Source organism: Lynx rufus, unplaced genomic scaffold (assembly GCF_022079265.1).
Source record: "Lynx rufus isolate CCGP_SWC_20201006 ecotype Redwood Valley unplaced genomic scaffold, mLynRuf1.p SCAF_11, whole genome shotgun sequence".
In the NCBI taxonomy this organism is placed as follows: Eukaryota; Metazoa; Chordata; class Mammalia; order Carnivora; family Felidae; genus Lynx; species Lynx rufus.
In genome coordinates this window covers 59623300-59649924 of record NW_025814825.1, presented here as the reverse complement: position 1 = coordinate 59649924, position 26625 = coordinate 59623300, and the positions used below count along the sequence as shown (strand labels likewise).

General features: G+C 40.3%; 1 protein-coding gene across 5 annotated transcripts in view; it reads right to left on the bottom strand.

Moving 5' to 3' along the window:
• Positions 1 to 2136: 2136 nt before the first annotated feature.
• PLEKHA1 (pleckstrin homology domain containing A1) overlaps positions 2137 to 26625 on the bottom strand; it is a 55751-nt gene continuing 31262 nt past the window's right edge. For 2 of the 5 annotated variants that reach the window (XM_047073552.1, XM_047073556.1), the window contains 7 exons: positions 20592 to 20717; positions 16648 to 16791; positions 14781 to 14849; positions 8153 to 8217; positions 7474 to 7537; positions 5762 to 5851; positions 2137 to 3148 (listed from right to left, as the gene is read on the bottom strand). In XM_047073552.1, coding sequence (XP_046929508.1) covers positions 2834 to 3148; positions 5762 to 5851; positions 7474 to 7537; positions 8153 to 8217; positions 14781 to 14849; positions 16648 to 16791; positions 20592 to 20717 — 873 coding nt within the window. In that variant the 3' untranslated portion in view covers positions 2137 to 2833. Of the gene's footprint in view, positions 3149 to 4465; positions 4508 to 5761; positions 5852 to 7473; positions 7538 to 8152; positions 8218 to 14780; positions 14850 to 16647; positions 16792 to 20591; positions 20718 to 26625 lie in introns of those variants that run through there. The other 3 variants (XM_047073553.1, XM_047073554.1, XM_047073555.1) reach the window with 3 other exon arrangements.

Sequence of the window (26625 nt, the reverse complement as noted above, 5' to 3'; positions counted from 1 at the left end):
AGGGTAAGAGAAAAGCTGAGAAAGGAATCTCTTTTTCTGTGAAAGCCACGAAGTTTCGAACTTTCTCATTTTGGGCTTTTTAAAAATAAAAACATGTAAAATCTTTCCAGGGAAAGAAAATTAAATTGTACCAGTTAACAAGAATTACTAAGACAGACAGACTTTCTCCAATTCCATCGCTATTAGATGCTGGATGCAGGAGCAGACGCGGACGATTTGTTACCAACAGCGGGTCTGCAAAAAGCAGCCTTTAACACCCGACAAGCAGTTTCATGAGTACATGTCAACGGCCCGTCTGGGGATCAAAATGCCCTCTGCACCCAGCCGCGCTCAGGCCGGGTCCAGTCTAACCGATAACCACGCGCTGCAAAAGCAGCTTGGACGATTCAAACTATGCTCTGAAGCCAACATATCTAGTACTGCTTTTGAGAACATGTTTTTCTTTTGTTTGAGGTAAGCAAAATAATCAGGCTCTTTTTCCCAAAAACAATCATCTTTTCTCGTGCAACTTTCGTTCCAGCTGTGCCTTCCAAAGGCCACCAAATAGTTACTCCGTGGAAATTCAAGTCGACTAACCAAACGGATTTTGTACTGGTTCTGGTTGCCTGTTCACATCAGAAACTGAACCAAACCAAACGAGAAGTAAGTTAGAATTTGAAGTTTATTTTCAAATCATTACAGTGTTCATACCAGTTTGACATTATAAAGTAGCAGACGTAAAAGTAAACACTGGGAAGCACATGTATATTCCCATTCTGAAAGAAGACGTGTTCTATATACAGAAAAAAAAATGCAGCAAATATTAAGGTATTCAAAGTAATTTTCTGACAATTCAGATGTGACATATTTACAAGAAAAGTATAAGTTTTAAAATAATTAAATAATTTTCATAGAATTATAAAAGTATTGAGATAAATATTAGGAGACCCTGACAATCACAAGAACATTTTCCTACACTACTGAATATGAGGGGTAGTTCTATAAAAAGTCCCAAAATAGAGCTAATATTTTGCCACTATGAAATATATCAAATTACCAATACCAAAATATGCTAAAATAAACATGCAACGTAGAAGCTGTACCAAAGAAAAAAGCGTTAGGCTCCTGAATATTGCAGACTGTCTACACAAGATTTCTTAGGTATGTTCATGAAAGAGTAACCTTCAAAAGAGCCACTGAAATGGGCATATCATCAGAAAAAGTGACAACTACTTAAAACCTTTCCATTCTACCATTTTCGAATATAGCTGCAAAAAAGGAAACAATCGAAATGTGCCTTTTCAAAATATTAGCTTATGAGTAAAAAAAGTTGAGTGGCGCACTTGACGCATTTGGATTTTTAAACTGATTCTATGACAATTCCAATGCAATAAATAGTAAACTCTGGACCCCACTGCTGGAGCAGGAAATCTCTCCCTCTCTTTCTCAAACAAGAGTCATCTTAGAAAATGAAAAGGGGAAACAGTGACACGTATGAATTCCAAAACAAAACAGCACAGTAAGATGGCAAAGTATCATAAAAACAGCAGCATGTGAGATTCAAGACTATTTTCTTAAAGCAAACGTTTAAGAATCAACCATAAAGACGATACCTCAAACTCGTCTATTATTCAACACTTGAAACTAAGGATTTCTCAGAGCAGTGCTTACACTGATGACGTCCCCGTGATTAAATGTATACTCAGATGTGTGTTTTAAAACACAAATATTGCACAGGCAGTAGAATAAAAGCATTCTGGCATCTCAAACATAAGATGATATCTTACTTAACACAAAAAACTATGCTACTGACAATTTTATCTCAATGTTTAAAACCAATCACATAGGACTTTTGAGCACGTTCATCTGACAACGTTCTCAAGCAAGATGAGAAAACACAGGCACTTGAATGTGATTAGTGACAAAAAGGAGAGGCATGACTAAGGGCAGTTATGTCTTCACATACAAACTCACAGTCTTTCACTGATCCAAATATAGAAAGAAGAACTATTTATAAAACCTTGATAAGAAAATCAGATCTCCCAGAAATTTCACACCAAGTCATTTTCACCATTTCATAAAGCAATGACTGCTTAAGGTCCTAAGCTTTTTCAAACACATGTCCAAGATACAGTTGTCTGAATTAGTTTCCCCCCCACCCCCGACCCCCCCAGGCAACCTCCAACCCTCGCTAAATGGTCCGGTGATAATCTCTGCGGCAAAACTTGCTACTCACCTTGATAACCAGAGCATCAAAAGTGGTGATCATTTCCAAACTGTCCACGTCGTAGTATAAATTTTACAGCACCACAGACATCATGATTTCAGTTATCTTAGTCCGACCATATTTCATTCAATAATATTAACCAGTAAGAATGTGTAAATATCAAGCATCTAATAGGAAGTCAAAGTAGCATTTTAAAAACAACCAAAATAATTAATAAGCATTTTTAATGTTTTACGTGGTGAAACATTTAAATTGTCAAATTCCCTAGGAAAAAAAATACCACGCACACATTTTCATCACCCAAGCAAGAGCACACGAAGCTTCAGACAGTTGATACTGAAACACTTAGGTTTTTTTCTTTCGTTCGTTCATTGTGTTTTGTTTTGTTTTGTTTTGTTTTGTTTTGTTTTGTTTTGTTTTGTTTTAAGGAAATTACATTTCGTTTGGCCACTCCCGAGATCCTTGGTTTACCAGCTTATGAAGAGTACATCTAAGAGGCAGTATAATCTATGTATTAAAAACCATTTCACCCTTTATCATCTTTGGCTAGAAGCCTCGTGAGAGGAAACAGGGGCTGGGGAGGCGGAGGGGGGCGGGGGCAGGGGGGGGGGGGCCGCGTGCTTCGTCTTACACGTCACTGACCGGAAGGCTTGCATCATCCAAGTCCACCGGGTCACAATCTTTATCCTGAGGGCCAGTTTTACTTGGAGGTTTGAGCGGAGCGCGTTCAGTCACTTTGGAAGCTGGTTCTCTTGGAGAGACAGTCTGGACCTTGAAGTTCCCTGGCTTGACCTTGGCAAGAGATTCGTAAAATCCTCGCTTCTCCACGGTAAAGCTTGAGACCAAAGAGTTGCTGCGAGAGGCCGTGCAAAGGGAGGCGGCGGCTGCGGCGCTGGCAGAGCGGAAAGCGTGCTTGGGGTCTGGAGGACAGCTGGGATGCTCCTGGAAAGAGGACAGGCCGTCAGACACAGTCAAACATTAACGACGGAGTTAGTAACTCAGCGTGAGACTTTACTCTCTGAAAAACAAACAAAACACACACACACACGGAGCAGAAGCATGAGCCATGCAGCAAACGTGTGCACGTTCCTTCCCAAAGCAATGCATTTTTAGGAGTGAGGTTAAAGCGAGGACAGTCCACAACCATTTCCACTAAGAAACCAGTCCTGTCACCAAAGCTCTGCCACTCGAAGCCTCGGTCGGCCTGCACCGGAATGCGGCGCTGCAGCCGCGGCTGAGCGGGTGTGTGAGAGGGCCCTGTGGCGTCGGGTCACGTAAGAGTGTGTTCTAGTCTCTCGATCAACACTAGGGATCGTCCCACGTATTTTAGAAAGATAAAAAATAAAAATGCAGGATATAAAAATGAAAGGCCCTATTTTTTTAATAAGCAGAACTCACTATTTTTCAAGCCTACGATTCTGTCTGGCAGTCTGACCAACCTTCGTTTTTCTGCCCTGAGTTTCACAGCAGCGGATAATTGTGCCGCCTTTCCACTTCCTCTTAACTGTATTTATTCAGTTTTGAACATGTCCTTGATTCTCATGGCTTGAGATTTTAATGGCAGCAAAGGGTACATATTTAATCATTCATTAAATCTGTGGCGAAATAACGGTCAGTTGTGACTCTTAATTCCCACTCGCTTCTAACTTAAGATATCCTTAAATAGGACCGTTCCAAATGCATTGCCATGTAGTTCCCGGTGTGCTGTGCTCATGTATGACACTCGTGGCTTTGAAAACAAAGCGCTACAAGTTCACAAAACACTCTAGATTCCCACGAGCTGGCTAAATTTTGCCTGAGCTTGAAAATGCCATGCAAACTACAGTAACGTGGAGTTTATCCAATGCATAAGCGTGCATGAGTTTGCATAGATTATTAGAACAAGGGTGCAGTGCAGTGGTGTAGCATCAAAAATCTCAAAATACATAAAATACAGAAGTTGAAACTTGTGGCAATTCGGTAAATTAATTTTTAGGACAGCTTAATGCGACTTGTTCAATTAGTAAGGTTCTATTGCTCTTTCATGATTTATCTTTTCTCTATTTGTTGTTTAAATATCCGTATCCAACCGGATGACCAGAGGGAAATAGTTTGCGTTAGTGTTGACAAAGTCAGTTACGATAACTGCAAAAGGCAGTTTGGTTAACTCAACTTTCTACGATCAGTTGTGAGTAGTGAGTAAGTCCGGGCCCTCTAGTAAGAAGGCACGTTTGCGTGAGAGCCCACATACGTGCTGCATTCACCAGTTCTTGATGTATACCTCTGTATACAAGGATTCGACAGCCTTCTGGCCTGCCGCATCTGGAACACAGTGCAAAGCTAAGATTAGAGTTAACCTATACTGAGGAGAGGGAGGAAAAGAGAAAGTTCTGCCGACAGTTACAGCTAGAGAGTCCACTTCGCCCCCACCACAAAGCACGAAACACAAGTGCCCTTCTCCAAGTTTCCCTGTTTCCCCACAGACAGTGTTTTTGCAGAGAGTCTCATATTGGGCTGCTGAAAAGGTCACATAAAACACAGGCAGTTACAAAATTAACAGGTATGAAAGTGACTTCTAAGATATTCCAGAAAGGATACAAGGAGACTCATTTAAGAAATGAGAAACCTGGATTTGTTTTTATCGATCTGTAGTTTATCACTACCAGGAAACTACCAGAAAAATACCAAAAGCGCAGAATATCTGGCATTTACAATGAACCCGTAAAAGGTAATATAAGGCTTTCATGCTACATGTTAGACTACATTCTGTGGACAGAAGTGCTACATTTCAGGACACTTAAAATGTTTTTTTCTATTCCTCAGTAGAATATTTGTGTTTTCAGATGAAAGCAGTGACCAAAGTGCCCTACAGCCAAATCTTATCCTATGATGTACCTGAACATGATAAATTAAAAATTAAAAACATTTTTCTTGTTATTTCTGAGAATGTTTAACATTTCAGTTTTACTCTCCTATCACCACAGAGACAATTATGATAGTGAAAAGCAGCGGGCTTCTAAATTACTCTACCAGAAAATGAGAACGAGGACACGCAATGGAAAATAGTGACGGAGAACACGAAGTTGTATTTCGGGTTCCAGCTGCTCCATTCAACGGCCTTATGGTGCTAGTAAGCCAAAAACACCTTAACTGAAATTCGAGGCAGTAGAGGAGAAATGGAGACTTTCACCAAACTGTGTTATGCTACAATTCAAGGCGCTTTACAGGATTAGGCCACATCCCGTACTGAGAATTTGTCAAGTTGTAACAAATCCAGACCTACTGACAAGTAAGAACTCCTAAAACAAAGCAAGGAAACGTTCATTCTTTAGTTGCCCTGCTTGTGCATTTAAGACAATACAATGCACAGAAAGTTATATATACATAACACTACAAGGAAGCATTAAATTAGAAATGCATTATTTTTTTGCAAGTCCAATTGGTACGAAAGTCAACATGCAAATAAATCTCAATACAGAAAGAAACCAGAAGGATTAGGGGGAGAGGAAGGAAAATAACTCGACAGGATGGGGGGGGGACCCTAGGGAGTATCACCCCAGAGAACAGGAAACATACAGAAGATGCTGATCGGCCAGGTCCCCGCTGTGCTACAATGGCACCAGAGACTGCTTTAATCCAACTGTGCATCTCTTCAGGGCTATCAGCCTAAGGGAAAGAAAGGACTCATTCAGTCAATTCGTCCCCCAAATCAGCTCCTACATCTACAAATCCAACGTGTTCATGTTGGTAAATTACAGTGTCAACCACAAAATCATTCCAAGGCAATGGTTTCCAAAAACTTTTAGAGTCACTTTTTTAAGTCAGGTTTTGCCGGGTAAGTTATTACAGAGACATAAGTTGGGCACTTGATGCTTTAAGATCAGACACATCAGAAAGTCAATATGAATACTTCTGGAGAGAAAACGAGAGGAAGAAGTCAAAGACAGAGCTTCTCATTTTGCTCTATCTACCGCTATATCGTCTGACTCTGCTACAAGAGTATTTATGTAACTGCGGAGTTAAAAAGCCATTTGACGTAAGTTTGTGTGTTATTTTTCTAGAGATCATTTCTAGTACTACACTAACTACTGAAAGTAGTTTTGGTGGTCATATTCCAAAGTATCATATTCCTTGACAGGACCTTGCTTTCCAACGTGAATTAAAACTTTATTATGACTTTAAATCCAACCAAACAAAACCTAAGAGGGGTGTAGAGATACCTTCCTTTACTTCTGTTCAAAACTTTTAAGCTACAGAAGAATACTTGCAAACCAATGATTTTAATAAGGACTTTTAAAAGGAAAAACCCAGAGCAGGCAAAGGTAAAGCAAAAATCTAGAAATCAATCTGGCAAAAGAGGGGGTTTAAAAAGGTTTTATGTTCTGACGGTTATTCTTGATCTAGAAACTTAACCTATAGAAGAAATCCAGGCAAAGTTAAGCACAAAAATGTTCATCCTCACATTGTTTATAATAGTAAATACACAAAACTACAAAAATAATCAGTAACAGAGTAGCAGGGAAAGAGTTTAACTGTGGAGCATTCATATAATAGAGTATGGTGCAGTTCTAAAAAGTTTTTACAGAATTTTTAATGATGTGGAAAAAAATGACTATAATATATTAAATAGAATATAACTGCGTGTGCTTTGTATGACCCCACTTGCTATAAAAATATACGCCTTTAAAAAAGGCACTATAATAAGAATGGTTTCCTGAATGTGGGATTCTGTGTGTTTTATAAACTACCCCTTTCTTCATATCTTTCTATATTTTCCAAGTTTTCTGCAATAATTATATGTAGCTTTTATAAAACAAAAACAAATGTTCTTTAAAAAAAAGAAAAACTTCCAATCTAAATAATACACTAAAAAGAGTATTTTAAACTTAAATACAAGATGCCTATCTACCACTGGTGAGATCTACGGTCTCCTTTTATTGTGGGTATTTTCAGTCCCATTTCTAAAATTACCAAAAATGATGCAGCCAAATTCTACAACACGTGCAAAAATAATCCAAATTGAAAGTTAGCATCTACATTAAAACAGCATTTCCCTTCCCATAAATACTACCTAATTCTACTCTACGAATTCATAGCCAAGAGTACCCCTATCTGCTGAACCTATGACCTAGCGATAATTTTATGTATAACATTTTTTTAAGTTGTGAATTACAGTTGTCATATTTTTCCTTATCCTCATAAGCAGTAAATTTATTTATGTTCATGTCACCTCTAAAATTATTAATCTCTTGTTAGGAGGATCTATAATCTCCAAAGAAGACTCTCACCTGCACATAGAAAGTTCGAGACGATGTTACAATTTCAAAGAGATTGTCTCTCATCATTATGTCACTGTTAACAAAAACAAACGTCCAATTGCACTTAAATAGCAGTTGTTTGATAGTTTTTCTTTCACTCATTCATCTAGTACCAAATATATGTCAATAAGAAAATAAACAGAGATAAAATGTTGATGTAATTTAGCAAAACCAAATCATCTTTTCCAATTTATTTTTGCATTAATTTTACATATTTTATATGTTATATATATTTTTAGAAGAGGTTCATAAAAGAAGTTTAAAATCCAAAGTTTTCAGCTGTGAATAAATCAGTTTTCTCAAAGAAACACTGCACAGTTACCACATTTTCTTATAAAGCTCTATTCTGCAGCAACTTCAAAATACTTAAATTACTAATACGTCAATCTGTCAAATATGATAGAAGTTGTTCACGTTAAAATTTTTCCTTTCCGTTAATAAGCCTAATTTTTAGTTTTCAAATGAAACAAAAAAATATCTCAATACTTTGAGGATTCTGTAAGTCCTGGCATATCCCAACTAGGAAGAGTTAAAGGTAATGCTACAAATAACCCAGGAAAACATCACCTGTACACACCAAGCAAACTAAAGCCCTGCTGAGTGCTAGAGTGCTGCGGCAGGCACTAAGTGACAGCGGGTGCTTACTTACCTCTGCTTACATTCCTGGACTTTATGAACCTCTTTAAGTGGTATTACGCGGAGAGGTTCCTTTTCCTGGCAAAAAAACACACGGACACATGATGCATATTCTTAAAGTCCTTTTAAGGATTAGTTGTCTTACTTGGAGATCTCTATGAAGCACATCTGAGACGTAAATCTACCTTCCTGAGCCATCCAGCATCAGAACAGCTCAAATACTGAATAACCTTATGCACACTGTGGTCTGAAACACGGAAACTGGCATATAACCCGTATTCACATTATTTCTGGCCTTAATGACAGCGTAGCTTATTAAAAGCCATGAAATCATCAGACTTTCCCCCAGTGGACCCTTCCAGACCCCGTAAGTAGAAGACTTCCTCTTCTGGAATGTTATTTTGAGGTAGAAGGCACCAGAGTAGCAAATACCCAGCTTCTCGGAGTTAAATTTGTCATTTTAGGTATATCACTTTTATATGAATACATTATTTTAACAAGCACAATTTACTGAACTTTTACTAAGTCCAGGACATCCGCTAGCTTTTAAGCATGTTAGCTCACTTCAACTTTCTACAACCCCACAGTACACGCACTCCTATCCACCTGAGGAAACGGAGCCTCGCACGTTAATTAAGTACCTCACCCCAAGGTCACAAAACTAGACACAAGGCACAACTAGTTCCCAAAAGCCTGTTTATACTACACGTGCCATGAAATACTATATGCCATATTTCACCAAGTATCACACTGTAAGATTAAAAAGTGCCATTATTTGATGCAGCCCTAAGAAAAAATTAAAGCATGGCTGAACACTTTAAAAAATCACCAGTCTTTAAGTTTTACAAAATGGTTCATTTTTAAAATAATTTCAGACTGGGGCGCCTGGGTGGCTCAGTCGGTTAAGTGGCCGACTTCGGCTCAGGTCATGATCTCGCGGTCCGTGAGTTTGAGCCCCGCGTCGCGCTCTGTGCTGACAGCTCAGAGCCTGGAGCCTGTTTCAGATTCTGTGTCTCCCTCTCGCTGACCCTCCCCTGTTCATGCTCTCTCTCTGTCTCAAAAATAAATTAAAAAAAAAGTTACAAAAAAATAAAAATAAAAAAATAATAATAAAATAAAATAATTTCAAACTATAGGGGCGCCTGCGTGGCTCAGGTGGTTAAGTGTCTGACTTTGGCTCAGGTCATGATCTCACCGTTTGTGGGTTCAAGCCCCGCATCAGGCTCTGTGCTGACAGCTCAGAGCCTGAAGCCGGCTTTGGATTCGGGGTCTTCCTCTCTCTCTGCCCCTCCCCCACTCATGCTCTGTTTTTCTCTCAAGAATAAAAAAATTAAAATAATTTCAGACTATAAAAGACTTACAAAAATAGCACAAATAATTTCTGTACATCGCACCCCATTTTCCAAGATGTTAAAATTTCACGTTTGTTAAATCATTCTGCTTGTTGTGTTCATGTATGTGACTATGGTATGTGTGTATACATTTTTCCTGAAATGTCTGAAGGCAAATCATAGATATGTGCTTTACTACTAAATATGTTAGTGTATATTTCCTAAAACGAGGATGTTTCTTATGTAACTCCAGTACAATCACAGAACCCAAAAACTCCACACTGACGCAATCCTGTTATCTAAAAACCACATTCACATCTCGTTAATTGCCCAGCAGTATCCTTAACATAAAAGGGAAAACTACAGATTTGCTGCTCCAGAGTTCAATCTGGAATCAGACCTTGTATTTAGTGGTCCTATCTCTTCGCGTCCTTTATTGTGGAATAGTTCTGCAGGCCTTCCCCCACCCCCCCACCCCTTCACAACCTTTAGAGTTTTCAAGAGTCCAGGCCAGTTGTTTTGTAGAACGTCCCTTAATTTGGCTCTGTATGATGTTAACCATGCTTGGATTCAGGCTATGCAGTTTGGCGGGGAAACTACAGACGCACTTCGTTCTTCTCGGGGCATCATTCTCAGGGAGCGCGTGAGAGGGGTGTGTCCCATTACTAGGGTGTTACACCTCATCTCGTAAGGCCGTGTTTGCAGTCACTAGAAAGTTACCCTTTTCTCCTTTGCCATTATTAAACATCTTGTGGGGAGACACTCGAAGCCTATGGAATACCCACTTTTCCCATCGTTTTGCCCACTAATTTTACCAAGCTTCGAAAATCCTTGCCCAAAACCATCATTACTGTGGTAGCTACCAAATGGTGATTTGTCTCCAGCCCCATCAATTCATGTATTAGTTGGAATTTTACTCTACGGAAATGCTTTTCTTTCTCCGTTTACTTATTTGGCTTGTTTTATTCTCTGGGTTGTAATCCATTACTATCATTTTTTACTCTGGTGCTCAAACTATATGAGTTTTGGGTACTGGGAGCCCCTTCAAGCTGGTTGTGTCCTTCTGTCACGTCCCCATCATTCGCTGAGCCACTTCCTTATCTTCTGTCACAACTGGATCTTCCGGGCCCAGCTCTTCCTGTGCCTGCCCCACCTCTGACATCAGCCATCTCTCCAATGTTCCCGGTTCCTGTTGAAGAATAGCGTTTATACTTGCTTTTGGGGGAAGAAGACCACTCATCTCTTCACTCCGCCACGGCTTTCTCACGATACATGAGAAGTAATACTCCTGTGAGGTTTTAATGTGTGCTTCTCTAATTACGAGTGATACTGAGTATCTTTTATATGTTTAAAGACCATTTTAATTTCTTTATAAAGGAACTGTCTATTCATGTCTTTTCCTCATTTTTCTACTGGATACTTTCCCCTTGGTTTACTCTCTCTGTAAACTTTGAACCAACCACAAACTTAGACAAAGGTTGAAAACATAGCACAAAGACCTGACTTTCCGGAACCATTTCAAAGTGAGTTGCTGACCTGGCCCCCAATGCCCTTTAGTGTGTATTTCCCGCAAAGACATCCTTTTATGTTATCACAATACAACCATCAAAATCAGGAAGGTGTCCCCCAAGTGTCTTTTATTAAAGCAAAATAATTCAGTTCAGAATCGCTGACTGCATGTACTTGTCATATCTTTCTTTCCTTCAGTCATTCTGTCCCTAACTCCCACAGTCTTGACTCTCCTGAAGGCTCCAAGGCAGTCATTCTGGAGAAAGTCCCTGACTTGGGTGTGTCTGATCCTTCATCAGGATTAGATTCAGGTCAGGCATCTTTGGCAGGAACATCACAGAAATGAGGCAGCAACCTTCTCGAGCTATCCTGTCAGACGGTAAGTAATTTTAATTCATCTCCTCACTGACGAAGTCCACTTTAATCATCTGGTCACCTGTTTAGAGTGGTATCTACCAGTGGTATCTTTATCGCTATAAAGTTACCATTTCCCTTTTTGTACTTAATGTGCATTCTGCGGATGGGGACTTTGAAACTATGTGCCCTCTGGTTCCTCATCACACACACGTGTATACTCATGCATCCACCCATTTCTCCCGTGTGGGTTCATGGATTTCCACTTTATTCAAAGGGCAATAATCTGTTACCATCATTACTTATTTTGATGCCTAAAATAATCCCCCAAATTTGGCAAGGGTGGCTGTTTTCAAGTTGGATTCTGGGTCCTTCCGTCATGTCCCTAGCATTCTGTGAGCACTTTGTTTTCCGATACGAGACATTCCAGGCTTATTTTTAATTTATTTCTACTGTTTTCAGCTTTGGAGTCTTGCCATTTCTCCAAGAGCCCAGGTTTCTTTCCACGGAAAATGGTGGGGTTTTTTTCCAGTTGCACGGAGCTAGGAAGTATATTATATGCATATATATGTAAACCCATGAATACGTTTACAGCTCTATTTAATTCTACATCGACCTGTATATGTTAAGTGCTCACATCAATACATTGAATTCCAACCTAATACAAAAAGTCTTCTCCTTTTCCTTATTTGTTACTCCCTTTTTGGACAGTGAGAAACTAGGCTTCTATGATCCCTAACATATTTACTTATTTTATCAAGTGTATATGTAAACATCCGCCCGTCTCTGCCACCACCCTCTTCCCAATCTGAATACCCTCTTCCCCCTACTCCATGTTGGGCTAATCCTCCAAGAGGACAGCCTCCTCGTCCTTCTTGGGTTCCTTGCCCACACCCAGGCTACCATAGCTCCTTGCGCCCCTGTCCCACCACATGAACGCCTACACTGATCTGCCTCACCTAAAAATTTTAGGTCTTAATTGTTTGGGAGGAAAGAGGGCAGAGGGTAAGGAAGAATCCCTCAATTTTTAACGTTCTTTAGGGATATCAATGTTTTATCCTTGATACATATTGCAAATACTTTCTCCAGGTTTTCAGGTATACACTTAAATCCTTCATACCTACTGAAAAAGTTTTTAACTCCATATCTCTTAGAAAAACAAACTAAAGTAATTACAGATGAAATAATATGTCTAGGACTTACTTCAAAATATAAAGGGGAAGTGGGTGGTGGTACCTAAGAAAACCAGCCATATGTTGATAAGAGGGGTTCAGAATACTATTCTATCTACTGTATGTTTAAACTTCTAATGATCAAAACGTTTCATAAAAGAGCCCGTTTGTACTCTAAACATCAACTTCTATCATTTATCGTTCTTGAGCATATATAGGTACATAAGCAAAAGTAAAGTGACTAAGGTTTTTTTAAAACTTCACATTCGGATTCCACCTCTTCTGAATCACTTTTGACTCAGAGCCATCAATGTTAATGTTTTTCACTCCATACCATTCTCTGTGTCAAAAAGAGTGAAGGGGATGAAGCATTTCTTAAGAACGTTCTACCGTGTCCCTGAGATTCTCTTGCAAGCTGCCAGCACCCTCTTCTGCGGGTTTTGGTGCCGGTGTTTTCCGATCTTACCCAGAGGTGCTGTGCGCACGAAGCAAAGACAACTACCCCACAGCTGCTGCCTGACTGCCCCTCCCCCGCAGCTAAGACAGCCGTTCAGAAATGTTACATGTGGGGGGAATGTACACCTGAGTTATTGATAAAGGTAAGTAATTATAATATGTTTAAACTTTCCAGCTGTATCTGAGTTTTCTAAGTGCTTAACACATTCCTAAATACACATGGCATAATCTCCCTGCTTCCTTTGTTAGTTCAGTATTCTCTCATCTCAAATTTTACAGCATAACGTCTACATGCAGGTTTTCAAAATTTAGCAAGTATTTCCGTAATAGTTCTTGTCTCATAATTACTGTGGGTGACAGGGGGGCATGTCAATTTCTCTGGCACAACTGAACTCCTGAAAAAGGCCAGAACATCGCTGCTGTTCTCTCTATTCCCAGTTCCCGGAACAGTGTGCCAGAGCCACGGAGGGCTCAATGAATGTCTGTTGCATTAATGACTCTCCCCAAGAGTACGATCATTAATTAAAGCAATGAATCAACCTACTAACCAAGCAAACGTGCAGCCTTCTGAGACACCACGTCTGACACTTTTTGAGCCACGTAACTACTACTTCCCGTTGAGGCTCTTCGAATTGGACGTCTGAGAAAGGTCCCTGTGCTAAAATGGCTATTCTTGCTGTGCTATGCCATTTTTTCCTTCATTCAAAAAGACTTCTTGATTATCTACCAAGTATCAGGTGCTGTGTTCATAAAAGGGTATAAAAGAGATCTTTGCCTTCAAGAAGCTCATAGAGTCAACTGCTAAAGACAAGTATGCATACAATGACAAAACGCAGCCGGAAGTATTATGATAGAAGTGGACTTCAGGAACCGTGGTGTGTAAGGAGAAGGCAGAGTTCAAAAGCTTCCCAGAAGAACAGACACCTGAGATGAATCGCAAAATAGTCCTTTCCTGTTCTCTAAGTACTCTGCTGTCCAGTATAGTTCCAATAGCTATGTATAACTATTTAAATTAAAAAATACTAAAGAACAATCAGTTTTAATTTTAAAATGAAATAAAGGCAGGTTCCCCAGTCATACTAGCCATATTTCCAGCATTCAACAGCCACATGTAGCCAGTAAACCTGGTCAGTGAAGATATGGACCATTTCCATCAGTGTAGAAAGTTCTACCAGATAGTGCTGTTCCGGTGTCTTCATTCAAATAAAGAATATGATCCCCACTCAAAGGTCCCATAAAACAAAAGGAGGTAGGACAGACATGTAAGGAATAAAAAAGCATTCAAATTATCCAGCAATCTGCGGCAGAACTCAGGTTATGTGACAAGAATATTTTAAATAAGGATGTTACTCGAACAAGTGAAAGAGGGAATTTCAATCTTGATTCTACCCCACAAGACGAAAAGGTCTTATACGAAAAAACTTGAAAAGTCAATCTGCAATAGGAAAAAAAAAATTTATCAAGAGAGGGCAGAGAAAAGAAGGTAGAAATGCAGAGTTAAAATGTTGACTTTTAGAGATTTAATTCTTCCTACAATCTCCTCCAGCTGCCCTTCAGAGGACATCGGTAGGTGAAGGAGTTCTGATGTTTTTAATTCTTTCAAGGTGGAACGCCTTTGAAGGTATGATCTTTTTATTTAAGATATATTTACAAAATTACCATTAACACATCACAACCAAATAAACTGAATTGTATACGCTTCTCAAAACCAGAATTATTTTAGAAATAGAAAACAGGACAAGAAACTACACACACACACAATCACCAGAATAATACTTCTCAAACATTTTAAAGCAACATTTATGACACAGCAACATACCAGTTCAGATTTGAAGTAGCCTATTGTGTTTTCATCCAATTGAAAATATCTTCTCTTCCAGTTTTTCATCTACCAGAGATGAACACAGACATAAGACTTCTGTTTCTAAGAATGTCAAATGTTAATAGCCACTTACATATTCTGATATGAACCCATAATCAGAAATGTCAAGCCCTAAAAAACCTCATTACCCTCCCTTAGTGAGGAAATACATGAAACATCATCTCTTCCACTGCTCAGGCCTTAAACTCCTAATTCAACTTTGGTGGCCAGTCTTTAGTTTGTTGTATCATACAATTTCAGAATATGGTTTCATTATTTTTAATGCTCTAAAAGTTAGGAAAGAAAAAAAAAAAAAAAAGCACTTCCCCATCCCCCAACCCCACAAAGTAAATGTCATCAAGAGTTCAAGAGCGAGCACAGGAAATGTTATTAAACCACATTAAGTTCTGTAAAATCTGTAAAATGCAAGAATCTTTCTGCAGGTACTTTGTGCTTAGTAGTAAAGCAACAAATATTTAATAAAATGAACCTACTTTGTACAAAAATATTTGTTTTGTCACTGAAATACAGTTTTTGTGAAAGCACTTCAGTATCTCCAAGGGTTGCTATTTTAGACTTGGGAATGAAACAGAAGGAAAGAAAGGTCTCCCTCCCTAAAAGCCCTCATTAGCACAAGTGAGCCACAGCCTGACGAACTTCTGAGGTTCCTTGCAGACCTGCTACAAGGGGTGAGTCTCGGCCCCCCTTCACTTCCCTCCACTTCAAGGTCAGGAGCTTAGAGATAAAAGAACTTGTCCACGGCTGACCTACACTAATTAGCGTTGCCAGAAAGGGACGTGAAGTCAAACAGAACTGCGGGCAGAGTTTTAAGTATTTCCTTACTCACAGAAACTTTTTTACTTTTATTTTCAAACTTCAAAGTTTATCTTCTCACAAAATGCTAACGATTTGGTTCACGTAAAGAATGACAAATTTTAGAAAGGTACTCTGGGGGCGCCTGGGTGGCTCAGTCAGTTGAGCGTCTGACTTGGACTCAGGTCGTGATCTCACCGTTCCTGAGTTCGAGCCCCACGTCGGGCTCTGTGCTCACAGCTCAGAGCCTGGAGCTTGCTTGGGATCCTGTGTCTCCCCCTCTCTCTGCCCCTCCCCCACTCACACTCTGTTTCTCTCTTTCTCAAAAAAAAAAAAAAAAAAGAAAGAAAAGAAAAAAGAAAGGTACTCTGGAACCTTGGAAACACTGGTAAACGTACTTGCCCTTCCTACAATTTCCCGCTGTGGGTCTGGCTGGATGAGAAATACCCAGCTAACCCTTAACAGCTCTTAGGAAGGACCAGGTGCTGCTAAGATACTCTCTTAATTTGCATCTTTCAAAGTATCTCCAAATGGTAGGTTTTATAATCTAATTTTCCTTAAAAAGGAACAGAGAGCCTGAGAGGGTAAATGAGAAGCCCAAGGTCACAGAGAATTCGACTGAGGTCAGCCCAACACCAAATGGAGTAAGCAGGCCTTCCATACCCCACTCCCTTGCCCCCTCTTTTCCTGATATCTCCCTGCTAGACTTCTCTTTCTCTGACCCACGCCCAAGGGAGAGAAAAATCAATAGGAAAGCCTTCTGGAATAAATTTGAAGTGTTCGGAAAGTTCATCTAAAATTGAAGGCCAGTGGTAATCAGCACTAACTTACCCAGCCACCCACAGACCAAGAAAATAACATAGAATCACCCCTATTCTACCTCCTGACTCCTCAGCACGTTCATGGCTCCCTTTGGCTCTCTCGAAAAACAGAGCAAACGATTCGTGTGCTGACAGTTTGCTAACAGAGACTCATTTTTTCATTATTACACATCCTCTCGTAAGGTACTCACCACTGCTCCCTGCTTTACACAATACCCAGCTTTGATGACTGCGCTGTCTGGAGGTGGCTTAGGAGCAAAGTAGGGAAGATGGCTCTGTGACCGTTTCAAATGATTTCTGTCAATACTTTCACCACATTCGTTTACTTCTTCTTTCTAAAATGAAGCAAATAAAGAAATTCTTTCCTTGCTTGTTTAGCTTCAAAGCACAGTTGTATTTCATGTTGTAATTCTAACAGAAAACCTTAAATTCTAACCTTAGTTCAGTTAGGAACACAGATTTTGAAGTGAAGTTTTCTAAATGATTTGAGATACTTAATCATAAACAGTCACATCACTGATAAAACCACACATTTCTATTTCTCTTGTGGGGGGTGGGTAGAGGGTGGAGGGGATTAACTTCTTATTTTGAAGTAATTATAATAATATACAGGAAGCTGTAAAAAAAAAAAAAATACAGGAAATCCTTCCTATGTACCCTTCAACGGGTTCCCCCAACAGGGAAACTGTGTAACTATAGTAACTAGAGTACATTTCAAAACTGACACTGGCACATCCTACAAGCCTTATTCAGATGTCATCAGTTTTACACGCATTCATTTGTCTTCGTGTATGGATCATTCTGTGCATTTCTGTCACATGCAGCTTTGTGTAAAACCACCTCCACAACCACATACAGCATCATTATGAGGCTCGGTTGGGCGACCCCTTTAGAATCCCTGTGCCCAATCCCTTGGCAACCCTAACCTGGTTCTCCGTCTTTATTATTTTGGCCTTTAGACAATGTAATGGAAATGGATCCTACAGTAGGTGACCTTTGGAGATCAGCTTTTTTTCACTCGGCATAATTCCCTGCAGGCTCACGCAGGCTGTTCCCCTATCACTAGCCTGTCCCTGAGTAGCGCTCATGGTCTGGACGTACCATCGGCTGTTTAACTCTTCACCTGTTAAAGGGCATTGCTGAGTCGTTCCCAGTTGGGGGCCATTGGGAATAAACCTGCCACGAACATTCCCATACAGACCGGTGTAAACGTTAAGTCTCCATCTCTCTAGGAGCAAAGCCCAGGAGTGCACGTGCCGGGCTGGAGAGTAATCGCAAGTGCACTTTAACAAAACACTTCCGTACCGGTCTTCAGAGGGGCCGTACTGTTTTGCATTCCCACCAGCAACGTACGAGCGAGGCAGTTTCTCCTCGGCCTTGCCAACACGTGTGTTATTAATTATCGGAGTCGTTCTGATAGGTGTGCGGGGGATACTCACTGCGCTCTTGGCATTTCTTACAAATATCGGCGAGCAGCCCTTCTAGTGCTCCTTTGCCACGTGTGTATCTTTCATCTTTTGGTGAAATCTCTGTTCGTGAATTCTGCCCCTTTTCTAATTGGATTATTTTTTAACTGCTGAGTTCTGATAGTTCTTTCTTTCTTTTTTTTTTTTTTAATGTTTATGTATTTTTGAGAGAAAGAGAGAGAGCATGAGCAGGGGAGGGGCAGAGAGAGAGGGAGACACAGAATCTGAAGTAGGCCTCGGGCTCTGAGCTGTCCACACAGAGCCCGATGCGGGGCTTGAACTCCCGGACCGTGAGATCGAGACCTGAGCCAAAGTCAGATGCTTAACCAACTGAGCCACCCAGGCGCCCCAATTCTTTCTCTGTATGTTCTGGATACAAGTCTTTGTTGGATACATGGTTTGCAGATACCTCCTCCCCGTGTGCGGCTTTCCCTTTCATCCTCTTAACAGGGTTTTTCCACAGAGCAAACATTTACAATTTCGATGAGGATCAATGTATCCTTTTATGGACTGTGCTTTTTTTTTTTTAATTTTTTGTAACGTTTATTTATTATTGAGAGACAGAGAGACACAGAGTGTGAGCAGGGGAGGGGTAGAGAGAGGGGGAGACACAGAATCTGAAGCGGGCTCCAGGCTCCGAGCTGTCAGCACAGAGCCCGACGCGGGGCTCGAACTCACAAACTGTGAGATGATGACCTGAGCCGAAGTCGGTAGCTTAACCAACTGAGCCACCCAGGCGCCCCATTATGGGCTGTGCTTTTGATGGCAAGTCTAAAAACTCTTTTGCTCCAGACGATTTTCTCCTTGCTCTTAGAATCTAAGAATTCTGCAGGGTTTTGTTCTTTTTTCACACGCCAAGTCCAGGCTTTTTAAAAAAGATCTAACTATACTCATGTTTTCATGCTCCCCAAAGCACTGGCTTACATGCAACATGTTATAATCTAGAATCTCACTAATCAACCAAATGTGTATTTTTTTTTCAAGAACTCCTAATTTTCAAGAGAAAAACGAACACTTGAGTCTTATCTTGAGGAATTTTCAACCTGTTATACATTTAGACAGGTCAACAGCACTAATTATGTACTTAAACTTTGTAATCCCAGCACTTAACTGCCACTAACCCAATACTGAATAAATTAATCAACCAAATGAGATTTGTCATTTTCTTGACAAATATATAGCAATTAAATGCTTTTATAATGAGTAAATACTTCTTTAAAAAGCTACATTACAAAATGACACAGTAAAAAAAAAAATTCTTTGGGATCTTTTTAATACGGCAGCTGCTATGCAATCTTACAACCTACTGAATAATCTACACTAAAACTAAAACACAACAAAATCTTAACTCTGTACAAAATGAAAGCAGCCAGAAGGGCACCTGGGTGGCTCAGTAGGTTAAGTGTCCCACTATAATGCAGAGCCTGTTGGGACTCTCTCTCTCTCCTCCTCTCTCTCTGCCACAACTCCGTTCACATGTGCTCTGTCTCCGTCTCTCAAAATAAATAAACTTAAAAAAAAATCCCAAAAGTTGAGAGTTCACAGAGCTTCTGGGTTGCTGAACATGTGGAGATGCTGAGAGAGTCCCAGAAGCTTCATGCCCTTCCCATCTCTTCCATCAGGGTGTTCGTCTGCATTCTTCATCATATCCTTTTATGATAAACAGGTAAACAGTAAATAAACTGCTCCTGTTCTGTGAACAGCTCTAGCAAATTAATCAAATCTGGGGACAAGGTCATGGAAACCTTCAATTTACAGCCCATCGGTCAGAAGCAGAGGTAACAACCTGGACTTTCCACCGACATCTGAAAGGATTGGGGTGGGAGCAGTCTTGGGAGGACGGAGCCCTTAACCTGTGGGATCCAGGCTGACTGTCAGAATTGAGTTAAACTGCAGGACACCCAGCCAGTGTCACAGAACTGCTTGGTGTGGGGGGATCCCCACACCTCTGATGTCAGCAGCATTGTGAGTGTGGCAGTCATGTGAGAGGAAGAGTGGGTTTTTCCTACTCATATTGTTTACAAAAGGAAAAGGAACTCTGTCCAACAACAGACCATTTGTAAACTATGCTAAATTCAAGTCAAAATGACTACCCAGTCATTTAAATTGATGTAGAATAATTTTTAGTGACTTGGAAAATGTTTGAGATGTGAATGAAAAAAGTTATTTACAGAGGGTCTCCATTTCTTGGGACAAAAGTATACAGAAGAAAGGCTCAGAGAGGGGCGCCTGGGTGGCTCAGTTGGTTAAGCATCTGACTTCAGCTCAGGTCACGATCTCACAGTTTGTGGGTTTGAGCCCCATGTCGGGCTCTGTGCTGACAGCTCAGAGCCTGGAGCCTGCTTCGGATTCTGGGTCTCCCTCTCTCTCTGCCCCTCCCCTGCTGGTGCTCATTCTCTCTCTCTCTCTCTCTCTCAAAAATAAACACATTAAAAAATTAAAAAAAAAAAAAAAAGAAGAAAGGCTCAGAGAAAACATGAAAAGTGTGAAGTGTGGTCTGTGGTTGCCAAATATTTTAATAAACACATACTTTTGAAATAAACAGATACGAAGCATTTTTAATTAACTGATTACTATATTTATTCAGTAAAGATGTTCTAGTTTATAACAACATAAAAATTACTACGCAGTAGGTAAACCACCACACAACAGAATAACTGATGTATTACCTGAGTTGGGGTAATGATGGGCACGCCCCCAACAATGTCAGTTCTGTAAGACACTTGCTTCTTCCCACATTCACTCTGGCGACTTAGGTTATCAGAATGAGGCTGTGAGTCTGACTGCTTTGGTACCTAAAATAATGTGTAAATGAATCATTTTGCAACCAGCATTTTATAGGGGACCCTCTTTTATCACAGAATATCCAACTAATTGTCCATTTATATATATCTGACATTTATAAAAATTATGTATAATAGGTATGTGCCCTTTAAGTTCTCACACTGTTCTGTTACAGTCATACTTTATAATACAGCCATCATTTCCTGAGTGTTTACTTGGGCAGGTACTATTTCATACATTTTTCTACTCCATCCTCTGATGAACCCTATGCTTAGGGCCTGTACCTTCGTGATAGCAGTGAGAAAACGGAGGCTCAGAGGTGTGAAGAAACATAGGTTTAGGTCCTGATTGTACTACGTTCTACCGAAGTCTGTGTAACTCTCCCCCTACACTCAACCACTATTCTATGTCCCCCATTTATTAGAGCACCTGACACCAGAGCACAGCTCCATGCCGTTCTCGCTCCCCATCCTCCGCCACTGCCCATGATTCTGGTAGCACCCGAGGACAAAGACCGTGGCAAACTCATCATTACTGGTGCCAGGACAGAGTCTACTACTGAAAACACGGTGTTCACTAAATGCTGAGAGACGGACTCAGTGGATGAATCCAAAATCATCAGGAAAAAAAGAATAAGATACTCAACACAAATTAAAACTTAAAATGTTCAAAATAACTTAAAGCTTATTGGAAATTTTGAGAAGGTATTCCAACACTGGTATCAACGATAAATCACTCACAAACGTCACTGAAGTGGAATCAGAGAATCGAAGGGATCACAAACGTTTAACATACATTTCAGCTTTCCTGATCCGGCCCACTCAGGAAACAAGGTGCAATATTTCTGCCAACAGACTGCTGCATGTAGTCTGCCTTTGGATTGCAGATTTCTTTTGACCGTAGATAAAAAATGTAATAAAATATGCTCGGCACTGATGTAATGTTGCGCATGACAGTTAATCTCTCTCCAATGACTTTAAAGGGCATGTGAGGATCCTGCAGTGTTTCAGAAACATTGTGACAAGTACTTCTAACCAGCATGATAGTGGTGGTGTAAAAACATTTAAAATCAAGTAACTTGCTTGCCTCACAGTTAATCCATGTTAACAGGGAACTGGCACAGCTCCAGGGGACACCATTCACGTTGCAGTCGAAGACCCAAACCATTTATTAATAGGATTCCGAAGCAGTGTGGTTTCTCAAGCTTTAACACTCATGAAGCATCAGCCAGGAACATTATTAAAAGCTTCAGATTTCCAGGTTGCACCTCCCAGAAATTCTGACTTGCTCGAGCCACAGTGTTGTGCACAAGGCCACACGGTCAGCAGAAACACCAGTGGTTTTTGAGGTAGTTGCTGCAGAAACCACCCTGAGAAACACTGCTGCCAGGCCTGTGCTCTCCCACCAGGTCTGGGGAAAAGCAGGTAGACAGTGGTGTCTTCAGACAAGGCTTTATGAAATACCGGGCAAATGCGGTCTATGTGTGTCTAAGCCGGGCTGTAGTAGATCCCAATCCACATAATTTAGGAATATACACAAGTTGTCTCTCAGGTGACTTTCTGCAACTCCTCTCCACCTTTCCCTCCCTCTCTCCCCTGGAGATGCTTCCCCGCAAGGCTTTTTCTCCAGGCTTCAGGCCCTCTCATCCATATTTACACTACAATGCAGGAAAACAGGAAAGGAAGGCAAATGAATCCTGCTAAGGAATGCCCCCTGAAATCTTCTAAGAGGCTACACTTTTGGGAGAGCTTTTTAAAGGCAACAGGTACTAGCTAGAATTTTACCTGACAAGATCCACACAATGACAGTGCGGTGAAAGGACTACGACTGAGGACACTCTACCCAGAAACAGTCTGCCGAGGAAGCCCACGATGTTCTGAATGAACAGCATCATGTATTCGAAATATGACCGAGAAAACGGGGCCAAGTTACCCCATTAAGAACAGAAACACAGCATTGAGAGAATTTTAAGCCAGAGAGAAAATTATCTGTTCATCTGTGTTAGCTGAAATGTACGAAGAGGTGACCCATATGAAGTCAGTCCTTCTTTTAAGAAGTTTACAGTTTAGTCATACATGGGCATTTCCTAAGAAAAATCTTTTATACCACCCCAAAAATACAGTGATATTTATACTTTTTCCACTTTTCTTCCAGAAATGATAGTATATTAAAAATCCTTCTCTCTGCTGTTAAGCTCACTGCTTCTAATGTGTCCTTATAATAAAATAAAATACTAAGTATGGCATAATTCTAATGTTAGAGTTCAATAATTAACTTAGAATTGCACTTTACAATAAAACTTATCTAAATTGTGTGGTGAGAACTGTGCAATGTGTAGAATTTTCAAATCGATATGTTATACACCTGAAACTAATATTAACATTTTATCAATAAAAAAATAATCTAAGCTGTAAACATTCCCCAAGAATAAGAAAAGTACAAGCAAAATACCCATGAATACAGTAATTGTCTTAAAAACTTTGAATGAAAGTCTAAATTCAGCCATTAAAATAAACATACTTTCAGGAACAGAAAAAAAAAAAAATCAGCCAACTATTTAATGAGAATCAGAAAACTGATCTCATCAGGCAGACAGCAAGTGTCAAAGACACTGAACATGATTGGTTTCCTTGCCCCTGACTTTTCCCTGCTCTCTCTTGCTTTCTACCCTTCTTTATTGGAGCTGTATTCTGTGAGAAATCTGCATGTATCTTTAGGAGGTGTTTGCCTGTGGTCCTAACAGTAGAAAAAGAAAAGGCAGTCAGAGAATGAAGAGATAAACAAAATGGAGAAAAACGACAGGGCTTGCAGACGAAAGCCTAAAACGTTCCAACACAAACTCCTGGGTATTCAGGAGCCTTTTGAGGGCTCTACCCATGACCTGAAAAACACTAGTACCAAGTAGAAAGCCTTGTACCTTTGGGCAGATTTACCATTTTGCTAGGACCAAAGTCCTATATTCAGCTTCCTCTACTTGCTCCCAGCTGTCCAAAAAAAAAAGTGGAATTTTGGCCACAATGTCAAAAACACTACTTGTAGATTAAAATCTAGTATTGATTTTTGAATTACAACCTATGGTGGGGAAAAGACACTATTTTAAAAAACAGTGGGTTTCTGTTTAGGAATACACCATACACATCCTGGACATTCCTTCATCGATAAGGGACCAGAGGCCACCGTATTTGTACTGTTATTACTTCCTATAAAAAGTTAGTTGAAAGTATACTTTAAAATCAATCTGATTTCCCCAACCCTATTCACGGATACTCTCTTCAGGGTCGGTTCCTCCACTACCAGCTCTCTGTCTTTTCAAATAAGGGGAAACTTTTTTAAACGGCTGCCACCAATAAACATTCACATGGACGTTAGGCAAGTTCGAAAAGCCACAGACCATGGTATCAGAGGACAGTCCACTAAGATGACAAGGTACTATAATTAGGAAGTAGTTAAATAATCACCATTCCCTTACCACTACTCCCTACCACCCCCTATTCTGAAACCATGTGCTTCCAAACCCTAATTATGAATTTCTAAAAATTTTAAGTTTACATAATCACATTGTACTCAGCAGACCACTAAGTTACACAGCTGACCAACTTGTCATTTGGAGCAGTTCCATAGAATTGTAAACCACACATGCACTAAAACATAAACTTCTATTTTGCAAAGAAATCTGCATTACTCATCAGCGATTTCCATAGGAATGTATGACAAATTAGAGATTCCACACCCGAATACATTTACACGTGTAAAATGCACATGATATGAAAACTGGCAAGGCCCTTTAAAGAAAAAAATTAAATAAATCTTACGTAGGCATGGGAAATTCTTTCATTGCTATCCGATAAGTTAAACGTTTATATAAAATTGATGTTTACGGGGCGCCTGGGTGGCGCAGTCGGTTAAGCGTCCGACTTCAGCCAGGTCACGATCTCGCGGTCCGTGAGTTCGAGCCCCGCGTCGGGCTCTGGGCTGATGGCTCAGAGCCTGGAGCCTGTTTCCCATTCTGTGTCTCCTTCTCCCTCTGGCCCTCCCCCGTTCATGCTCTGTCTCTCTCTCTGTCCCAAAAATAAATAAACGTTGAAAAAAAAATTTTTTTTTAAAAATAAAATAAAATAAAATTGATGTTTAGGGGCGCCTGGGTGGCGCAGTCGGTTAAGCGTCCGACTTCAGCCAGGTCACGATCTCGCGGTCCGTGAGTTCGAGCCCCGCGTCAGGCTCTGGGCGGATGGCTTGGAGCCTGGAGCCTGTTTCGATTCTGTGTCTCCCTCTCTCTCTGCCCCTCCCCCATTCATGCTCTGTCTCTCTCTGTCCCAAAAATAAATAAAAACGTTGAAAAAAAAATTAAAAAAAAAAATTAACTTCTTTAAAAAAAAAAATAAATAAATAAAATAAAATTGATGTTTAGTAAGTGCTATCAATTCTTCAATTCTACATTCACTTTCATACAGTTACATTCACTTTGTTAACAAGCTAAGGATTTCTAGATTTTTTACGTATTCATATTTTCTAAATGTGAATTACAAAAAATGAATTATAAAAGCATGAATACCAACTTATTTAGCCTAAAAACTATGAATTTCAACGTGTAAAATAAAACCGTAAGACCACAAACGCTGGTATTTAAAAGTCTTTATGCTTTGGAACATCACCCAACCCTAATCAGCTTCTCGTGCATTTGAATAAGCTTAACAGTGTCATCTGTGTAAGATGGTTTCACACCATTAATAAATTAGGTCTAGCAATTCAAGAACCCCCCAAATGGTAAAAGGCCTGAGACTATTCACTCCTTTTTCTCTTAAAGCACTAAGAACCCAGTGCTACTAATTACTGCAAATTGTAAGAAATGAACCAATTTGGTAAAGTTACTAGATACTGTCTTCCTAAAGAAAATTTCACCTAAGAAATATATATATTGAGTTAAAAACTGTTAGTTAAGACCTTTTAAGAACATGCACTTCTGAATCAGTTCAAAAAATTGCTTTCCTGAAACTGCACGTACCTAAAATAACTTCTGCTTCATGTACAGATCAGAGGCACTGCGTGGGTGTTTTCTGTCATGTGGCAACAAGCTGTTCTGGTGCAAGACAAAAAACCCGACTTCACTCGGAGAACAGCTTTAGTTATATTAACTCTTTACTGTGTTGTGATATAAATATGGAATCGTTCATTTTAGATGGAAACTAACAAGTGACAACATATGCTGACTTTCAGAGCATATGTTTTTCGAGAGTAAGTCGTTTAGGGTCAGTAAACAACTGTACTTTAGTAAAACACACTTGAGCTCACACAAACCTCACACAGGAACTCCTTCCAGAGCCTCTCTCTGTGTCTCTCTACAAGTGTGTAAGGAGGAAAAAAAAGCAAGGAGAGCTAGAATCAGGGCGCGGAACCTATCTACCTGCCTGTCCTCATCAGTAGTAAACTTTCTCGGAAAAGTGTGGGTTTTGCTTTACAAACGAAAGAGTGGGAAAGGGCTCTTTTTTCAGGACCCTGTGCTCCAGGGTCGAGCTCCAGAGTCAAACAGCCTGGGTTTGGCTCAACGGTTCCACGATTTACCAGCGATGAAACCAGTAAAAGTTACTTAATCCCGAGGATTATCACTTTTCCAGATAATTGAGGTAAACCCCTCAGGATCAGAAAACCAAAAAAAGAAACCCAGGTTGCAAGCAGGAAGCTGTAGCCCGGGGACATCAGAGTTGCAAGGGTAGCCGGCCCCGAACTCAAGGAGGAAAAGTGGGTGAGCAAGTTTAGAGCCTGAAGACAAACTCCCGAGGGGGCCACGTGGGCAGGACCCTCTGGCCGCCACAGCTCTCCAGATCCACTCCCTAACCCCGTGCCTCACTTCCATGGCCTCACCTCCGCTTCCTGCTCCTATCTTCAAATTCTACCCTACCCAGCAGTGATCCCAGTCAGGGC